The 18,681-nt window shown below is 54.5% G+C and overlaps 3 protein-coding genes across 7 annotated transcripts; 1 reads left to right on the forward strand and 2 right to left on the reverse strand.

Moving 5' to 3' along the window:
• Nucleotides 1-80: 80 nt before the first annotated feature.
• Nucleotides 81-509, forward strand: UFSP1 (UFM1 specific peptidase 1; the record flags this gene model as incomplete). The annotated part of the gene is made up of 1 exon (XM_080829821.1): nucleotides 81-509. The coding sequence occupies one exon, from the start codon at nucleotides 81-83 to the stop codon at nucleotides 507-509; it is 429 nt and encodes a 142-aa protein (XP_080685947.1).
• Nucleotides 510-683: 174 nt separating this feature from the next.
• Nucleotides 684-13,898, reverse strand: SRRT (serrate, RNA effector molecule). 4 transcript variants are annotated; one of them, XM_080829819.1, is made up of 20 exons: nucleotides 13,618-13,898; nucleotides 13,200-13,339; nucleotides 8,100-8,228; nucleotides 7,702-7,848; nucleotides 7,256-7,444; nucleotides 5,241-5,410; nucleotides 4,931-5,115; nucleotides 4,645-4,743; nucleotides 4,445-4,562; nucleotides 4,092-4,246; nucleotides 3,683-3,744; nucleotides 3,491-3,569; nucleotides 3,052-3,240; nucleotides 2,556-2,729; nucleotides 2,305-2,458; nucleotides 1,832-2,025; nucleotides 1,507-1,663; nucleotides 1,223-1,312; nucleotides 978-1,104; nucleotides 684-877 (listed from the first exon to the last, which is right to left on the reverse strand). In XM_080829819.1, the coding sequence occupies exons 2-20, from the start codon at nucleotides 13,319-13,321 to the stop codon at nucleotides 802-804; spliced, it is 2,616 nt and encodes an 871-aa protein (XP_080685945.1). In that variant the 5' UTR covers nucleotides 13,322-13,339; nucleotides 13,618-13,898; the 3' UTR covers nucleotides 684-801. The 4 variants fall into 4 exon arrangements, with proteins under 4 accessions (XP_080685945.1, XP_080685943.1, XP_080685944.1 ...); XM_080829817.1 differs by having other exon boundaries at nucleotides 1,223-1,324; XM_080829818.1 differs by having other exon boundaries at nucleotides 4,092-4,249.
• An 880-nt stretch (nucleotides 13,899-14,778) lies between these two features.
• On the reverse strand, nucleotides 14,779-18,421 carry TRIP6 (thyroid hormone receptor interactor 6). 2 transcript variants are annotated; one of them, XM_080830670.1, is made up of 9 exons: nucleotides 18,151-18,421; nucleotides 17,763-17,890; nucleotides 17,554-17,679; nucleotides 16,877-17,251; nucleotides 16,472-16,565; nucleotides 16,189-16,358; nucleotides 15,553-15,731; nucleotides 15,158-15,278; nucleotides 14,779-15,046 (listed from the first exon to the last, which is right to left on the reverse strand). In XM_080830670.1, exons 1-9 carry the CDS (start codon nucleotides 18,257-18,259, stop codon nucleotides 14,915-14,917), a joined length of 1,434 nt encoding a protein of 477 aa, XP_080686796.1. In that variant the 5' UTR covers nucleotides 18,260-18,421; the 3' UTR covers nucleotides 14,779-14,914. The 2 variants fall into 2 exon arrangements, with proteins under 2 accessions (XP_080686796.1, XP_080686797.1); XM_080830671.1 differs by having other exon boundaries at nucleotides 17,763-17,840; nucleotides 18,151-18,403.
• Nucleotides 18,422-18,681: the final 260 nt, after the last annotated feature.

The following is an 18,681-nucleotide window of genomic DNA, read 5'->3' on the forward strand; positions in this document are numbered from 1 at the left end:
TGCAGACGCTGTGCTCGTGGCCAGAGGGCCGGCCCGCGGGCGTGCCCGGACTGACAGCCGTGCAGGCGGCTCTGGAGGACATGGGCGATAAGCCCCCCGGGTTCCTGGGCTCCCGGAGCTGGATTGGTTGTGTCGAAGCCAGCCTCTGCCTCGACCACTTCGGAGGCCCCCAGGGGCGCCTGTGTCACGTACCCCGTGGAGCAGGGCTTCAGGGGGAACTGGAGAGGCTTTACTCCCACTTCGCAGGGGGCGGAGGGCCTGTAATGGTTGGGGGGGATGCAGATGCCCGGTCCAAGGCCTTACTGGGAGTCTGCCTGGGTCCAGGCACGGAAGCCTATGTTCTGGTATTGGACCCTCACTTCTGGGGTGCTCCGAAAAATCCCAGCGAACTACAGGCAGCTGGGTGGGTGGGATGGAGAGAAGTAGGCACAGCCTTTGACAGCAACTCCTTCTACAACCTGTGTTTGACCAGCTGCAACTCCCAGAAGCAGCAGCAGGCCCTGGACTGAGGCTCAGGTCCCAAAATGGAGACTATCTCTGGACCCAAACATACCTAAATAAACCCTTTACTCCAAGGCAAAAGCTGCCTGGGTCTTTGGAGTCAATAAAATGGTGCAGCTCAGCTAATTATGGCCCCAGCCAATCTTTGGGAGAATTTGGGGAGGTACATAATAAATAATCAATCACTATGGAAGTGCTTTTATTGGCAGTAGGGCTGAACGTACAAAAAAAATTCTCAGCTGGATAGGACCAGGCAGTCACAATTCTAGATGAGGCCAGGAGTGAGGAGAAGTAGAGGGCTCAGAAGAAGTCCACATCATCCGGAGCGTCCAGGTCACGGTATTCCACAATGGCCCGTGGGTCTCCTCGGACCATCCTGTGAGATATGGAAGAGGTAAGGTGGGAGGACACTTGAGGGCCCCTGAAAGGGAGCTTGAAGAGGACAAGAAAGTTTGGGCATCTTAGCTCATTCTCACCTGTTTCGAGGCTTCCCGGGATAACCTCCTTGACCTCGGAAGGCATCATAGTTCCCTCGGCCAGCACCATAGGGGGCGTGAGGGTATGGAGGCCCTCCCGTGGGGACCGCAGGGCGGACAGCACCAGCTACACAAGAGATTGGGGTTGAGTTGAAAATCTGTGACCTCAACTATACCTTGGTTTAGCTTCCTTTCTCACAGCCCCTCACAGCCACTAAGCCCTTTCAAGTCTCCCCCATACTTACCTCCATAGCCCAAGATGGGGGGCCGGGGCTGACCATAGGGCATCAGGCCCTGGGGAGTCTGGTGTGGGTAGGGGAGTCCCGGCGTCAGGCCTGGGGGGAGTACAACATGGACAGGAACATGAATTACTGCGGGGGGGGGGGATGGGGGAATGACAATTGGCTTTTAGGAATACTGCCTGAGTGAAAAAGAATGTTTTCAGAGGATCATAGAATAAAGAGAACCAGGAGTCCCTGATAGTAAAAGGGAGAGGGAATGTGGCAGACCCTCATGGATCGTATCTTACTCTGGGCAGGGCCAGGTGGCTGAGCTGGCTTGATCTCCGGCAGAGCCGGGCGCTTGGCATCAGTGAGAAAATTGTTAAAAAATGCCACCTCCTTCTTCACTTCCTCAATCTTCTCTGCATGCTTGTTGAAGATATGTTTGCGTACAAACTCAGGGCCCTGGGTAAAGAGAGACTGGATCAGAACAGAGCAAGCAATGTGGAAGGATAATCGACCTCCCCGCCCACCAGTTCCGGAGCCAATTCCTCCCCGGGGCCAGAGAAGGGAGGCTTCCTGGCTCAACCCCTTCCGCCCACAGTTCTAACACAGCTCCCTACCATCCCAGACCTTGAATTTCTTGCCACTGAGAGGGCATAGCCACTTATCCTTGCCCAGTTCCTGGGTGTTAGAGGTGACAAACTTCTCCACTTCCTGCTCGGGGTCTTTGCGCCCCATCTTCTGGGCCTCTTCCTCGGAAAGAGATTCCCGCACACTCAGCAGCGGAGTCAGCTTCTCCTCAAATGTCTTCTGCCACTCCAGCACTGTAGTTTGGGAACAGGGACAAGAGCAAGCTGGAGAAGGGAGCCAGAAGCAAGGAAGGGACGAGGGGCGCCTGGCTGGCTCAGGGCATGTGACTCTTGATCTCAGGGGTCCTGAGTTTGAGCCCCACACTGGACAGAAAGATTATTTTAAAATATTTAAAGAGGGGGAAAAAAAAAGAGAGGCTGGGAAGGCACTGCTCCCAGAATACATCTACAACCAGAGGCAGCTGCGAAAGGGAAACCGAAGGGGACTTGGGAGTGGGGAAGCCGGGAACCCACCTTCTCCATGACTGATGCGGTTGGGAGGCATGGGCCCCCGAACATGAATGATGCCACAGCGGTTGGGCATCTCATCCTCATTGGGGTACTCGCAAGTGTTATAATAATCCAGGGAATGCACAATGCGCAAATAGAGGAGGAGTTTGTCCAAAACCTGAGAGAAATCAAAGCCTGTGAGTTCACCGTGCTCTCCTGGGCCCTCTGCTGCCCCAAGCCAGGAAGGACCCCTGCCCGCCTGCTCTTGCTGGCACCTTGATCAGTTTTTCATCCCGCTCCACGTTGATCTCTGCCGGGTTCCCTTCCTTAGGGGGCTCCTCAGGGGGAGCCCCCCCACTGCTCCCCAGCAGCTCCTCCTCCTCCGCACTCACTTCCTCAATCAGATAGTCAGTGATGTTCTTCAAGATTGGGTTCTGGGAGGGCAGACTCTGGGAAGGAGGAAGAAGGCAAGTGAGATGACAAGCGAAAACTCTGAGGCAGACAGATAGTCCCAGAAGCTCCTCGGCTGAAGCAGAAAGGAATCCAGGGTTCCCCTGGCCTGTTACCACGGCTTCGTTATTTGTCTTTTTCTTACTTATTCTCTCCTAGCCAATACATCATCACTATGCCAGTCTGTTCTAGCGGAAGCTGGACGTGCTGCCCAGATAGGCTGAGGACAGGGGATTAACGCTACAGACAAGACCACAGGTGCCCACAGCAGAAGACATGGTATGGGCTGCTTCTGGAGAAGTTCCACAGGGAGTCACTGACTGTTGGCAGAGGAGGTGTCCCAGGCTCGGAGGCCCAGAGCTGGGTCCTGTCATCCAGCGTATGGATCAGCTTGGCGGCCAGCTTGATGTCGTTGCGCACTATCTGCTTGTGCTGGGTAATGCCGTTGATGTTGCGGACTCGGCGAGTCAGGTCTCTGTTCACACCAGGGCTCAGCTCACACTCCCGGAGCTAGAAGGAGCCAACACAAAGCTCACCAACACTTGCCCAGGAAGCAGCAGCTCCAGGAACTGGCCCTGTTGACAGGACCAGCGACTGGACCGTGAGCTCCCGGAGAACAGGGACCAGGAGCGTCTTACTCACAGACACCAGTATATGCTTAATGTGAGGAGACCGGTCGGTCAGAGGGGCAGAACGAATGAATCAAAGAACAAAGGAATCAGAGGTTATGTGCAGCACAGACCCCATTCCCAGCACTTACTCGGATATTCTGCAGGTTCCAGCAGATCTCTTTGATGTTAACACTGCGGTCAAAGGTCACCCAGCCACGACGGAAAAACCTGCAGAAGAAAAGGGTCAGCATAACCCTGGGGTGGAGGGGATCCTGGCCATCAGCCTCCCCCTGTACCGCATCTCCAGGGTATCCAGGGGCACTCTCCTCCCCATTCCTCACCTCCTCTCAGGCTGGGGCTCTGACAGCGCCACACGCATGAAGCCTGGGTATCTTTTACAAAGCTGGAAACACAGAGGAACAGAAACCTCACTGAGCAATTCAACGTTTCACTTCTTCCTCCAATCCCCCTGTCCTCAGAACCCTGGGACTGCCTTTGACTCTTTACTCAGGTTAGGAAACACTAATAAAGGGCTTAAGAATAAGGGCACTTAAAGGCAAATGGTGCGATCGGGGCCAGCCCACAAAAGGCAGGGGCCCATGAGGAGGAGCTTCCCTGTTGGAGAAACAGGGGTTACATCAGAAGCAGAGTCACAGTATCTTCTCCCAGCCTCACCAGCGCCCCCTCCCTGCCACCAAAGATGGAGCCCGGGTGCCACTCCTGCCCCGGTGACCGCTCTTCCCCACTCACAGAAATGATCTCCGCCCGCGAGATGTTGGGTGCAATGTTGCGCATGAAGAGGGAGCACGTCTTATGGAGGGGCCGAGGTTTACATTCCAGCCCAGGAGTGTCCTTAGGCTTCTCCCTTTCTTCTTCTTTGGGCTTCTCCTTTTCCTTGAGTGCGTCTTCTGGGCAGAAAGTGGTGGCAATTGGTGATTTTTTTATTGTTGATTTTGGAGGGGAAGACAGAGCAGCAGTCACACTCCCACCGCCACACCCTGATCTCCCAAAAGGGCCGCCCCTTATCAATTCCACCCACTCCCACCTCCCCTACCCCTATTCAGTAGGAAGAGAATGGACTAGAAGCAGAAAGTAAAACCCACCAGCCTCCTCCTTCTCTTCCTCAGCTTGGCCACTCTCCGACTCCGACTCCGACTCGGACACGCTGCCTTCGTCGAAGCTGTCGTCGCCACTGTGCTTCCTGTTCCGCTTCTTGCTACTCTGTGAGCCACGGCAGGAGGGAGGGAGTCAGGTAACCAGGCCCCTGAGCCCGACACCGATCCCGGGGCAAGACATACCCTACCTTTTTGGCATCTTTCTCAGAGTCGTCTTTCTTCTCTTCCTTGTCCCCATCGCCCTCCGATTTCTTAGTTTTGTCATCATTAGAACTGTCGTTTTCAGCCTGCAGGTAAAGACAATCCCAGGCATGTCCATCACCCCTGCAACCTTTATCAGAACGCCGCCCCCCTCCCCCAGCCCTCCGCCTCTCCTGGACCCATCACCCAGCCCTCCAGGACCCCGACCGCTGAAGCTGCTCCGTCATCCTCCCCAGGTGCTCACAGGCAGCACCCAGCAAGCCCCGCGCTGACCTGTTTGCCGTCTTCTTTCTTGTCATCCTTCTCATTGGCCTTGCGCTCTCCATCCCCCAGGCCCGGTCCGGCCCGGCCTTCTTCTTTCTTGCTGGGCTCCCCAGGCTTTCCTGCCTGCTCCTCCTCCTCCTCCTGCTCCAGGATGCGCAGATCATTCTCCGTCCCTCCTTCCATCTTAATCACAGCTAACAACAAAGGGAGCAGAGGTCACAGTGGCCCTGGCCTTTAGCCTCTGGCTTATCAACTGACTTCTGTTTCCCAACCAAGATCTTGGTCACCGCACACCCTCTTCCCCTCCCAGTCCACACACCTGCATCCAGCATCTTGACAATGGCATCAGCTTTGTCTATGTCCAGGAGAAGATTATCAAACCAGCCACTCTCCATGAGGGACAGGAACACCCTCAGTCGGTTCTGCAGGGCCCCCCGGGCCTCCTGCCGACGCTTCCCCACCTCATCTGGGTGGTACTTAGACCGAAACCTGGGAAGGAAGTAGGGAGGGAAGAGACAAAATAGTCACTGGATGCCACAGCCAGGACATGGGGAGGGGCCCAGGCAAGTCAGGGCTTAGCCCCCATCCTCTCACACCCACAAAAAACCATGGAAGCAGAAAGACTGGGGAAAGGGGTGCACCAGAACCACCCAATACCCCCAAAAGGAACCAGAGGTTACACTCTGAGAAGATCTGGGGGAGAGCCAGGAACTAAGAGCTCTGGATTTGGGAAAAGCAATGACTACAGGGGGAGGCCAGAGTTAGAGAGGCGGAATGATTGCCCTGAGTCTCTGGGAAATGCTAAGTTAAAGAAACGTAGTTTCCCAAAGCTTCCAAGAGGAAGGCTAAGTAGTAGGCCCTGAAGAACCTCCCTCTCTTTGCCAACCCCCAACTAAAGTCATTACAGGACCGCTCCCACCAACTCCCTCCATCCCTAGGTGGAAGACAGAGGGAAACCTGAATGCACCAGATAGAAAAAGGCAGAAAAGCTTTCTCCCCGCTTGGGAAGAAAAGCAGATGGTGGAGGGACAGGGAAAGACCAAAGGGAGAAACTGAAGTGCCCTTATAACGTCAGGTACTGCCCACAGGGAGAGAGAGAGGAGGGGGTAGAGGATTAGGATGGAGCATGGAAAGAAAACATTTAAAACAGGACCTTGGGGTGGGGGGGAAACAGAAGAAATGAGGAGTATGAGAAAAGGCAGAAAGGGAAAGTGTGAGAAAGTCCCAGAAATCGAAAACAAAGGGAAAAAACTGAAAACAAAGGCCAGAGAAACTGGAAAAAAAAAAAAAAAGGGAAACAAGTGGTTAGGCGAGGCACAAGGACAGGGATGGGGAAAGAATAAAAAGTACATGAGAGAATGAGACCAAGACACAGAGAAAGAAGAAAGAGGGGACAGTGACAAACAAAACAGAACCACAAGTCGAGCGTGAGAGGAAAGGAAAGCCGCAGGCATCACCTCCAGGATCTTTACCTTGGCCGCTTGGTCAAACAGAGCTCAAGATTTAACTAGCCGCGCCCAGGGCCCATGCTGGCAGGTGGGCCACCGGCTGGCTCCTGGCTGGGGCGTCCCGGCCCAGATGCCCCACCCCCGCGGGGCTCCGCGGTGGGGGCCCTGACTGACTAGCTGCCTGAGCAATCACATTCAGCTAAACCGCTGCATTGTGCACAGCAGTGCCCTGCCTGTCTGCCTGGCCGGGGCAGCGCAGCTCAGCCCAGGGGGCTCATGTATGGGCTGGGTATGGTGGGGGTGGAGGTGGGTTTGCTCCGAGCTCCGTCGATGAGCGGGTGTAGTTCCCAGTTCTGGCTCTTTTCAAGGAGGAGGAGCAGAAAGAGGATGAGGAGGAGGAGGAGCAGGAAGGGGGGAAAAGATGGTTGATTAAAATTAAAACATCCACAAAAGGAAAAAAATTAAAACTCTTTTTCTGTCAAACGACCCTGAGATCTTTGCTTTTTCTTGTCTGGATTCACTCGTTGCTTTTGGGAGAACACCACAGCCACACAGGGTCCCGGCGATCAGGGATGACAATGACCCCACACCAGCAAGTGGGAAGCAGTCTGTCTGCTGCCCCAAGGGAACAGGTGGCTCTGGCCAGCTGCCTGGAGGTGTCCCACTCACTGAGGACAGAGGGGAAGCGAGGTGGGGTGGGAGGCCGTGGCAGACGCTGAAGTGAGGAGGAGAACCCATCAGCCAATGCTGTTGTACTTCCCATCCCCCACCCCCAGGAACTTCTGGATCTGGGGAAAACGGGAAGAGGACAGGGCTGCAGGCTCCACTGGCGGGGCCAGGGGAAACATGCTAGGGAACAGAGAGGAGGAAGACGGGGGGCACTCACCACTCCTCATCTTTATGAGCCAAAAAGAAATCTTGCATCTGCTGCCTTCGAAAATCCAGCTTATAGTCATTATAACGCTTCACAGCCTCGGTCTCATCCACAGAGTCATCCAATGACAAGAGAAACTCCTTGAAGGTCTTCATCACCGGTGGTGGCACACCCAGGTCAATCTCTGCGATGCTGCCCAGCCTGGGGGGGGCCCGGTCAGGAAGTCTTGGTTGTGGGGGAGAGGGTGGGGGGGATGGGGGGGCCAGGGTAGCCAACTGCCCCCTTCCTTTGCCCACCACGGACACCACCCCAGGCAACAACTGCTACCACCCCCACAGACACTCCTCTCTGTACCTAACCCACTTCCTGGCTCCAGCCACGGTCCTTGGCAACCCCAATCCGTCCCCCAAACCTAACATCTCCCTTCTCCCAAGAACCCCAGAACCCCAGGTCTTTACCTGGCCTGGATAGGCAGAACATGGTGCTGCATGATGTGGACGTCTGGGTGGCCCCAGGGCTGAGGGGGGCCGTAGGTAGGGCCCCCACCCCCCCCAGCATAGGGCATCTCATAGCCACTGTGGTATGGGTCAGAGCTGTGCTCATCCCTGAGGGTGGGGGACACAAAAGTCAGACAGAGAAGAGAATCATGTCTCCAGAGCACGAAGGAGGAAGGGACAGAGGAAGGGGCATATGGAATGTGGTCTCTCACCCAAGGGTTTAGGGGATAAGAAAGATGGGTTTATAAGAAGTCTGAGAAAAGGAAACGATAAAGTCCTCAGTGCAAGTGAAGAACACAGCCGGGGCCAAGTGGAACTGAGGCTGAGGAGAGAAGCCAGAGAACCCGTTGCCACCTCACCAGTCTCGCCTCATGCGCTTCTGCGGGGGGCTGAGCTCGTGGCGGGGAGGAGAGAAGCGCTCTCGCCGATTGCGGTCATAATCCCGATATTCACCCCGACTGCGCCGCTCCCGGCCCCGGTCCCACTCTCTGGCGATAAGAACGAGCAACAGTATTAGGACACAGCCAGGCACGCTCCTGGACAGGCGCTTCCTCTCCTGAAACACAAGACTAAAAGCCCCCAACTCTAAAGCTACCCTCTCCACAGAAAAGAAGCAGACTCTCGCCTGCTGCCATCGTTTCAGCCGTTACCCCGTTACCCTCAAGCGGACGGCTCTCCGAGCTGGCTTCGCTTCTCCTGTTTCCCCGAGGGCAGGGCTAGCAACCACCACCAGGTACGCAACTTATCACGTGTCGCCCTCACAGCTCACGAAGCCTACTGGCTCGCTCATCTGCAGCCTCAGAGCCTATCAAAGCTGTCCTCTTCCCTGCCCCTGTCCGTGTGCCCTGACCCTGGTCATTTCCCCTCTAACTGCGGCATCTGGTGAACCGATCTCTGGTCCCTCCCACTTCTCTCCTGTCAAAGTGATCAGTGATCTTTCTCAAACGTAAATGCAATCATGCCATACCCTTCCTTGCTAAATGCCAGTGCACAACACTGTTCAAAACCTTGGTTCCGGCTGTCATTCCGGCCTCTCCACCAGTTACCAGCCACCTCCATCCTAACCTTAACCAAACAGACATCCTTTGCTCTGGCCCAGGGGTTTTCAAACTTTTGGTCTAGGGGCTGCTAGCCATACCACCTCACACTCTAAAATTACTGCAGGGCACCTGGGTGGCTCAGTCGGTTAAGCATCTGCCTTCAGCTCAGGTCATGATCCCAGGGTACTGGGATCTGGCCCCGCGTCATCGGGCTCCCTGCTCAGTGAGGAATCTGCTTCTCCTTCTGTACCCCACCATGCATGCACACACTCGCGTGCTCTCTCTCAAATAAAATCTTTAAAATAAATAAAAATTTTTTTAAATAAATATAATTACAGATTAAAGAGCTTTCTTTATGTGGATGACATCAATACTGTACTCAAAACAGGAACAATATCTATTAATTTTATAGTTACAAATCAACATAAATTACATTTTTATGAAACACAGCTATTTTCAAAAAAAATTTTTTTTAATAAGCAAAGTGCCACTCAGGGGCACCTGGGTGGCTCAGTGGGTTGAGCCTCTGCCTTTGGCTCAGGTCATGATTTCAGGGTCCTGGGATCAAGCCCTGCATCAGGCTCTCTGCTCGGCAGGGAGCCTGCTTCCTCCTCTCTCTCTGCCTGCCTCTCTGCCTACCTGTGATCTGTCTGTCAAATAAATAAATAAAATCTTTAAATAAACAGATAGAATCTTTGGGGAAAAAAAGGGGAAAGAAAAGTGCCATTGGGGTGCCTGGGTGGCTCAGTTGGTTAAACGCCTGCCTTCAGCTCAGGTCATGCATCTTAAGAGTCGTGAGATCCAGCCTCGTTTCAAGCTCTCTGCTCAGCTGGGAGCCTGCTTCTCCCTCTCCCACTCCCCCTGCTTTTGCCCATGCGCTCTCTCGCTCTCTCTCAAATAAATAAATTAAATCCTTAAAAAAAAGAAAAGAAGAAAGAAAAGTGCCATTGTTTTTGCATTTAACAAATCTTCTCAAGGCCTAGCTTAATATGGACAGCTGAATTCTCATATTTACTTTTTTTTTTTCCAAAGATCTTATTTATTCATTTGAGAGAGAGAAACTGAGAAAGCGATAGAGACAGTACAAGTGGGGGGGGGGGGTGGTGCCGGGAGACCAGAGGGAAAGGGAGAAGACTCCCAGCTGAGCAGGGAGCCCTACATAGGGTCAGATTCCAGCACCCTGGGATCTGGGATGGTCATGACCTGAGCTGAAGGCAGATGCTTAACTGAGCCACCCAGGCACCCCCCTCATATTTACTTCTACATTCCATCTATTGTAATATGTTTGGTTAAAAACATGAAGAAAATCTAGCCTCACAGATGCGTGGTTGGAAAACGAAATACTCTGGGGTGCCTGGGTGGCTCAGTGGGTTAAGCCTCTGCCTTTGACTTGATCTCAGGGTCCTGGGATCAAGCCCCACATCGGGCTCTCTGCTCAGCGGGCACCCTGCTTCCCCCTCTCTCTGCCTGTTGCTCTGCCGACTTGTGATCTCTCTCTGTCAAATAAATAAATAAAATCTTTAAAAAAAAAGAAAAACAAAATACTTTAATAAATAGTCTTTTCAGGTAACTGAAACTATACTTTGACACTACCCAAAACTTGACGAGAGTTTCTTTCTTTTTTTTTTTAAGATTTTATTTATTTGACAGAGAGAGATCACAAGTCGGCAGAGCAACAGGCAGAGAGAGGGGGAAGCAGGGTGCCCGCTGAGCAGAGAGCCCGATGTGGGGCTTGATCCCAGGACCCTGAGATCATGACCTGAACCGAAGGCAGAGGCTCAACCCACTGAGCCACCCAGGCGCCCCTACTCTGCTACATTTAAATCCACTGTTCTATCTTGTCTCTGGGTGTATCTTGACATATCTTATTATACAACATCAAAATACCATATTCATTAGCATCACTACCTATTCTCATCAAAGAATTCTTAAAGCAACAGGAAATTGTCAAACTCACACTAGTAGTATACGTTTCCCAAAATTTTAGTTTTCACTGGGAAGTTCCACTTCCTCACTAGCAACAAAGCTAACAATCTAATCTGTTTTCAAGAAAATATCAAATATCCAGGGGCGCCTGGGTGGCTCAGTGGGTTGAAGCCTCTGCCTTCGGCTCGGGTCATGATCTCAGGGTCCTGGGATCGAGCCCCATGTCGGGCTCTCTGCTCAGCAGGAAGCCTGCTTCCCTTCCTCTCTCTCTGCCTGCCTCTCTGCCTACTTGTGATCTCTGTCTGTCAAATGAATAAACAAAATCTTAAAAAAAAAAAAAAAGAAAGAAAATATCAAATATCCAAGTAGGATTAACTACTGTTTGACAATCTTTCGTTCAGGTAAAAATGGCACCCCACCAAAAACAAACAAACAAAAACCTGTTAGCTCAACTCAAATCTCAATCCCATGTTCTTCTTTAAGGTAACCACTACTCCATCCGCAATGTAAGTGCTTTATGTGTACTTCCCACTCATCATGCATACAAAGATGCATAGACAAGAATCCAACTCAATAAGATTTTAAATTTTGCTGCTTCATTAAGGACATTAAGTGAAACTGGCTTTTTTTTTTTTTTAAGATTTTATTTATTTATTTGACAGACAGAGATCATAACTAGGCAGAGAGGTAGGCAGAGAGCGGGAAGCAGGCTCCCTGCTGCGGGGCTCGATCCCAGGACCCTGGGATCATGACCTGAGCTGAACGCACTGAGCCACCCAGGCGCCCCAAAACTGGCTTTTTTTTTAAATGCTTGGTGCCACTGCCTTGACTTGCACTAAGACAAAAGCAGTTTACCCACCAATGCTACAGCACCAACGATGCAAACAGCAATACAGTGAAAACAACAATCGTACCTTAAAGTTGCTATAAAAATACTTCTAACACCACAAATCCCTAGGGTCTGTGGACCATATTTTGAAAACTGCTACTTTATTATTATTTTTTTAAAGGAGGAGAGAGGCAGCAGAAGAGGGAGAGAGAATCTTAAGCAGGCTCCTTGCCCAGCAAGGAGTCCAGCACAGGGCTGATCTCCACACTGAGATCATGACCTGAGCCGAAATCAGTCTGACGCTTAACTGAATGTGCCCTCCCAGGCACCCCTGAGAACCACTATCTTTTTTTTTTTTTTTTTTAAGATTTTATTTATTTATGACAGAAAGAGATAGCGAGAGAAGGAACACAAGCACAGGGGAGCTGGAGAGGGAGAAGCAGGCTCCCCGGGGAACAGGGAGCCCGTATGGGGCTCAATCCCAGGACACTGGGATCATGACCTGGGCCGAAGTCACAAGCTTAATTACTGAGCCATCTAGGGGCCCTGAGAACCACTACTTAAAACAAACAAACAAAACAAAACAAACAAACTAGAACATGGCTCTTTTCTGCACAATTTTATGTCCCCAAGTCCAAACTGTTGACTCCACCTGTGCCTGGGGAATTCCCATTCATCTCTCCAATTCTTGCTAAGGGTCACTTTCCTGTGCTCTCTCCGCCATTATCACCTCCAACACGACTCCCCTACTTTAGATCTGCTCCTTCAACTCTTCACCATCTTTATGACGATCCCTCGTACATACTCAACTGCAGCAAACCCAAGGCCATTGTGCCCACCACTCTGGGCCCCAGACTATAGATTATTTAATCACAGTAACTACTTCTTGGCCCTTCTCAGAATTCGGAACACCTCTGACTTTCTTCTTCCTTACAAAACAGGAGGGGGAAAAAAGCACCACAAGGTCTCCCCACTGAAGAAATACACTGACTACAGACTGGAGGCTTCACTGACCTCATTTTTCAAAATAACACTGAATGAATAAATGCTATTACAGTAAGTCACCTAAAAGCCCCCCCACCCCGGAAGGTTTTGTGATGTCCTTTAGATTAAAAAAAAATCGTTTCTCTTGATTAGTTTATTGGAAACGATGTCAGATTTCTCTCAATGAAAAAAATCTTAAAAATATTTAACTCAAGGGCATCCCAGAAAGCGAATGACTAGCTTAGTCAAACCTTATCAATTAACCTAACCCTCACTGCCCCGAAGAACTCTTTCTGATTTTAAGGAAGAAATTTAACCATATTCTGCCAGGGAAGAGGTCTGGTCTGACAAGCCCTCCAGTCTAGTCAATTCTAAAACATCACTTTCTTTGAATCCACCTGTTTCAGGAGTAACTTACAAACAATGAGACTCATGCATCTTAAAGTACATGCATAAATATTATTTCCTCCTACACAAACTTGTGGACATTTCAAAAATAGAGCCAGAGCGGGGAAAAAAAAAATATCTGGCCAACATCGAATGGGTTGACCGACCCGAAACGGTCGAGTATAAGCGACCTCATGGGGTTCGCCCTATAAAATAGTAATAAAGGCAATGCAATGAGGGCGGAGTGCCACAGAATGAGGCAGGGGAACAAAACTGAGGAAAAGAAGTCTTACCGGTCATTCCAATCGTCCCCTCGACGTCTTTCATCTCTTTCCCGGGAACGATCATAGTCGCTGCGTTCCCTTCTGAACTTGTCCCTGCGCCTACGGTCATACTCGTCATCGCTGTCACCCATGGCGCGGTCTGAGGGGGCCTGGAGCCCAGACAGGGGTGGTCAGGGTGCAGAACAATGACGAGGAGAGGAAAGGCTCCAGAGCCGCTCCGGAGCTGCACGCTCGCCTCCCTCCACAAAAGCCTGCCTTCCGCTGTCCCCTCCATCCTACGGCCTTTCCCCGCGCAGGTGGACGGCTCCGACAGCCTAAGGGCCCCGTGGGGGGTGGGGGGGGGTCCTCCCTGCCCACGCCCGCCGGCCGCCCGAACCCGCTCCCGCCCGCTGCAGCCCCGGCTCTCCAGGCCCCGCCCCTCCCCCACCTGGGAGCGGTCGCGGCCGTTAGCCTCGCGTTCCCGCGGGCGAGTTTTCCGGGAGACCTGGGCCCGCCTCCTGCTTCGGGCGCGCGACGAGGATGGCGCGGACGATGAGAGGGAGACGCGGGGCTCTTAACGAGGGGGCCAAGGAGACGAAGACAAAGTGGGACAGCCGGGGATGGGCGGTCGGCGCGCGCCGCTCGCGCAGCGCCTGCGTCACCGACGGAACGGAGCCCCAGCCACAAACTACACCCCCGAGGCCTGAACTGGAACTTAAAACACAGAGCGAGAGGTTGGGAGCTCCCGGGGATGATGGGAAGGGGCGGGGATCCGGAAGTCTCGCGCGCTTTCCGGAGCGAGAACTGCGCGGACGGCAGGAATTACGGGAGCCGAGGTGGTCCAAGCAAAGCCTCGGGGAGGGCGGTTGGGACTTCTGGGCTGGAAGGAGACTTTTCTTCGGGTCGAGGTCGAAAGTTGCCCTACCTCGGATGTGTCCGGGGCCTGAGCCAGTTCGTGTCCAGTTGTTGACCCCCCGCACCCTGCTCGGGGAGCCTCCTGCCCTCATGCGGGACTGTTTCCCCTTCTTCTGGCGCAAGGCGCGGAGGTGGGGAGTGCAGGCCTTTAGCAGGATGGAGCAACCATTTTAAAGCATCTCCCACCATTTTGTGCTGCGCCAGAGAGCCCGGCTTTATTGCCGGCTCGGTATTTACCACCTGCAAACCCCTATTACTGCTGTTCTGCCACAGAGGTGCCCCAACTTGTAGGCAAAGCCGGCAGACCTGTCTTCTCCCGAACCAGTACTCGGTCGGCCTGGTTATAGGTTGAGGTCTTGATCGACAGACGCAGTCTAAATGCACCACCAACCCCGCAGATAACGCCAAGTGCCTGTCCGGGGAGCGGAGTGCAAAGGCTTAATAGGGCATGCTGCAGCCTCACTCCAAGTAGGGAGACGTGGGGTGTCTTTACATCAAGTAACTACGTCTGCAAAAGTGCCTAGTGGCACTGCAAAAAAACTAGGTCTAAGAAGACCCAGCCAGGTTCTGATCTTGACCATCAGGGAACGTGCAGTCTGAGATGGCTTCTCTTACAAAAATGCAGACACTTACAGCAGGTGTGCTTGCATTAGGCTGCTGTGAGAATCAGATGAGATAATACACTTCAAAGTGATTTGGGAAACTCTTGAGGAATTATTATTTCACGATCGGAGGAAGAGGAGACAGCATTTGGTGACAAAGTTGTAAAGGCAGATGTCAGGGAGGGTGGCTGATGGGAAGGGGGAATGTTATAATGCTTCTGGAAAGACTCAGCAGTCAGTGGTGACGGTGGCCGAGAGCTCCTGGATGCGCCAGGCACTGCACGCCTTGCACAAGATGTGCCCATCCAGTGGGTAGCAGCCCTGACACTCGCCCTCAGAGGACAGCAGCAGCCCACACTCCTGTTAAGACAGAAGGAACAGCTTTCTACCAGGCCCGGAGCCCTGGGTTCCACACATCCAGCACCCAGGACCCCCAAGAACCTCCCCTTCCCCTTGCCCAGGCCCCCTCACCTCGCACTTATAACAGCCAATGTGAAAACTGCGATCCAGAGCAACGATTCGTACGGTCTCCTCCTGACCTGGCTCGGGCATGATGGCCCCACCACACACCGAGCATCGTGGGGCAAACTTCCTGCAGGGAAAGGGGGTAGGGAACCAAGTAGGTTGTTAAGCCCCTGGGTTGGAGGGGACTATAACCATGGAACCCAGGGAGGGTCGGATACTCGAGGGAACGGGAGAGGCCCGAGGTATGGTCTTGGATCTTAGAAGAGAGAGTGACGGGTAACAAGAAAGAAACAAAGCCAGGGGTGGGAAACTGGAGAGGCTGGTACTGGGGCATGAAGGAGAAATGAGGAAGATGGGGAGGGTCAAACATCCTGAGACAAAGATGGGAGATGCGGCCTGACCTGTGGAAGTCCTCGATGCAATGGATCTGGCTGGTGGCGTCCACTGTGAAAGGGATGCCATCAAGGCCACGGTGGCACACCACACAGGTGAAGCAGCTGGGGTGGTAGGCCTTCCCCATAGCCCGCAGGATCCGGTCCAAGATGGGTTGGGAGCACGTGGAGCACTTCTCCAGGGTGGCCTATTAGGAAGAAGGGTGGGAAGTTCGGGGCTGAGGCACCCTGCTGGCCCACCCATCTGTTTTCGTAGCTCCCTGCAAGGGATTCAGGGAAAAGCGGCCTTGAACAGATCTGAGTGTAAGTCCCAGCACCGCGGCTTCCTGGAGAAGTGATTTTTGTCTTTGAGCCTCGGTTTCCTTCAGTAGGAATGGCTGCTCCATGGGGGGTAGTGGCGTGGGAATGTAACATACATCCCCCTAACTCTAAAATCAATGTCTCACACTTGTAAAGGACTCTTGTCCTTTCCCTCCAGCAGCCAGTGATTTTGCTACTTTCCTCCCTTCTTTCCTATCAGTTTCATCCCCCTGGCTTTGAGCTCCGTTCCTCTTCGGGGCTTGGACATCTAGTCCCCACCTTAGATGGAAGCCCCCCGCCTCCTGCCGCTGACTCCAGCCCCCAGCCCCCAGCACACCCACTCACCACGTAGCAGCTCTCACAGTATGCCCTCCTCTCCACGGCGTAGAAATGCTGGCCCCGAAGCTGGGCCCGGCACGTGGAGCACACGAAGCAGCCAACGTGAAAGACGCGGTCCAGGGCCACAACGCCAGCCCCGTCCCCAACCACGTCTTCTCCGCAGCCGCCACAGCGCCCTGGGGATGAGGAGCCCATCAGTGTAGATCAGGAAGGCGGACGGGCGGTCCTTCTGACTCTCCAGTCCCCTGTCCCCCCCCCCGTTCTTCCCACCTCTGGTCCGCCCGCTCACCGAAGTACTCCCCAGTGGGAGGGTGGTTCATGTCGTGCACCAGCTTCTTGGTCAGTCTCTCGAGCTCCTCCTCAGGAGGCTGGCTCAGGGGGACCTGTGAGGAGGGAACCAAGGGTTCAGCCCTCCCTCGAGCTCCCTATGCTGTCAGACTCGCTGAGGAGACCAGGCAATTTCACCCGAAAGCTCATCTGAAGACGTCTCAGCCCAGAGCCCGGGGGGCGCACCCCTAGGAGCCAAGGTACAGCTCCCACTCCTCCCTCTTGTATCTCTTGACCAGCACCACACCCCTGGGGGACCCAGAGCACCAACACCCCAGGCCTCCGACAACCAGGACATGAAACACCACCCCCGCTGCACCCAATCAGTGTCGGTGAGGACCCCCAAATCCCGGTACCCGGGGCTTACCTGGGGCCCGTACCCGCCTCCTCTTCCTCCTGCAGCCTCCTCTTTAACTCCTGGCCCTGGATCCCGGTGGCTCCTATAGCCAGCCCCCCAGACTTCACCTCGGCCTGGGAGAGGTAAGTGGGGGCCCGGGAGGGCCCCGGAGGCCTGAGAGGCCCCCCGCCTGGGAGGGCCACAGCCTCTCACTGGTTGTGCCACCTTCACTTGCACAGGGAAGGCAGGGCCAGCGGGGGTGCTGGCTGTGGCATAGGAGGCCGGAGTGGGGCCCCCGTAGGGGGATGCTGAGAGCTCTTGGGGAGGAATAGGAACACCCCCTCCATTTGGCTTCAGGGAGCCCGAGCCCGTGCGGTAGGCATGGGGCTGAGGGGGCTCATAAGCCTGGGGAGAAACACAGACCAGGAGTGAGCAGGCCCGTTCCAGGACACACATCTGTAGGAACCCCCCCGCCGTGTGGGTGTGACCCCTAGGTAAGCACTGGTCTTTGACAAGGGCCCATATTCAAGAGGCTGATGAGCTGGGAAGCCTCGGTGGCCTAGCTTCTTCCATGCTCCCCTTTGCCCCACTCACACTGTGGGGGGAGGTCGTTGAGGGGGGCTAGGCTGAGAATCTAGAAAAGGGACCAGGCGGGGGAATGGGGAGGAGGGCAGGAGACAAGGAGCAGGGGCGGGACAGGGGGTCACCTGCCGGTCTGACCGTCGTGGAGCATGACCACGACCTCCGTCCAGCTCAGCCAGCATGCTGGTCAGCGAATCTATCTCGGCATCCAGACTCCCTGGACGCAAGGTCCCCCTATCCGGGGGGAGCCCCTGGGGATGAAGCAAAAGCAGGGAGAATTCAAATCACTTGCCCCGGGTGCCCCCACCTCCCACCCCCCAATTTCAGTTCTCACCTGTGAGCGCTGGGGTGCTCCATGGCACCCCACCCAGGCGAGCCCCCGATCATCCGGTCCCCCGGGGGCCTGGTAACACTGCTCAGATGGGAGGGGGCAAAAATTGACCCTGGGGTGGGGCTGAAGTGCTGGTGTGAGGGAAGAGAGAGCCAAGGTGGGGACAGGGAAGGAGAGGAGGATGACACGTGTGGAGGCTGCCCTCTTGGATCCCTCTTCCTCCCTCCCCCACACACCTGGGGTCCGAGAACATAGCAGGAGGAGCAGGAAGCCGGAAGGGCTTCAGGGAAGGGGCGGCAGGGACAGGCGGGAGGCAGGAGGCAGGAGGCAGAAGGCAGAGGTGAGCACGGAATGGCCAGTGGCCTCCTCGGCGGCACCGGGGCTGCCTTACCTGCTCCATGGGCTGGCGGTGGCCCCGGGGCGCCTCGAGGGAGTGCTCTCCCCTGAGGGGCTCTTGCAGGCTCCAGCTGCCTTGGGGGGAGCCAGGTGGGCCCCGACATGGCCTGGAACGGGGGACTCCAGATAGCAGTCAGGCCCTGTGTAGTCCCAAGCCTCTGGTCTTGACCGCTTCTTCCGTCCCACACCTCGTTTGGAACTCCAGGAAAGAAACTTTTTCTGGCTTTTTTTTTTTCCCCTTCCTCCCCAATTTTGGGGACAGCCACGCCCCCGGTGACGTCACCGCATTCCTGGGGGAGGGTCACGTGGCCCCTAGGCCCTAAACCGCCGTCCCTCCCCCGTCAGCCCCCTCCTGCCGAGCAGGGAGGGCCTTCCACGGCCGCCTCCGTTTCCACCCGTCCCCCCCAGACTGGCGCCCCAAGTCCTGCACGAGGCCACCTTGCCGCTGGGACGCTCCAGTGCGGCTCTTTCCCACACTCCCCCATATAGATCTCTCCCTCTTCCCGCCCCACCTCCGCCCCCCCCA

Source organism: Martes martes, assembly GCF_963455335.1.
Source record: "Martes martes genome assembly, chromosome: 18".
Classification (NCBI taxonomy): domain Eukaryota; kingdom Metazoa; phylum Chordata; class Mammalia; order Carnivora; family Mustelidae; genus Martes; species Martes martes.

Coding starts and splice junctions, on each gene's coding strand:
- TRIP6 (XM_080830670.1), bottom strand. CDS start 18,259: ATGTCGGGGCCCACCTGGCTCCCCCCAAGGCAGCTGGAGCCTGCAAGA. Junction 17,891..18,150: donor ACCGCCAGCCCATGGAGCAG/GTAAGGCAGCCC, acceptor CCCTCACACCAG/CACTTCAGCCCCACCCCAGG. Junction 15,732..16,188: donor ACTGTGAGAGCTGCTACGTG/GTGAGTGGGTGT, acceptor TCTTCCTAATAG/GCCACCCTGGAGAAGTGCTC.
- SRRT (XM_080829816.1), bottom strand. CDS start 13,321: ATGGGTGACAGCGATGACGAGTATGACCGTAGGCGCAGGGACAAGTTC. Junction 7,445..7,701: donor GTTCTGCCTATCCAGGCCAG/GTAAAGACCTGG, acceptor GGCCCCCCCCAG/GCTGGGCAGCATCGCAGAGA. Junction 1,325..1,506: donor GCCACCTGGCCCTGCCCAGA/GTAAGATACGAT, acceptor CTGTCCATGTTG/TACTCCCCCCAGGCCTGACG.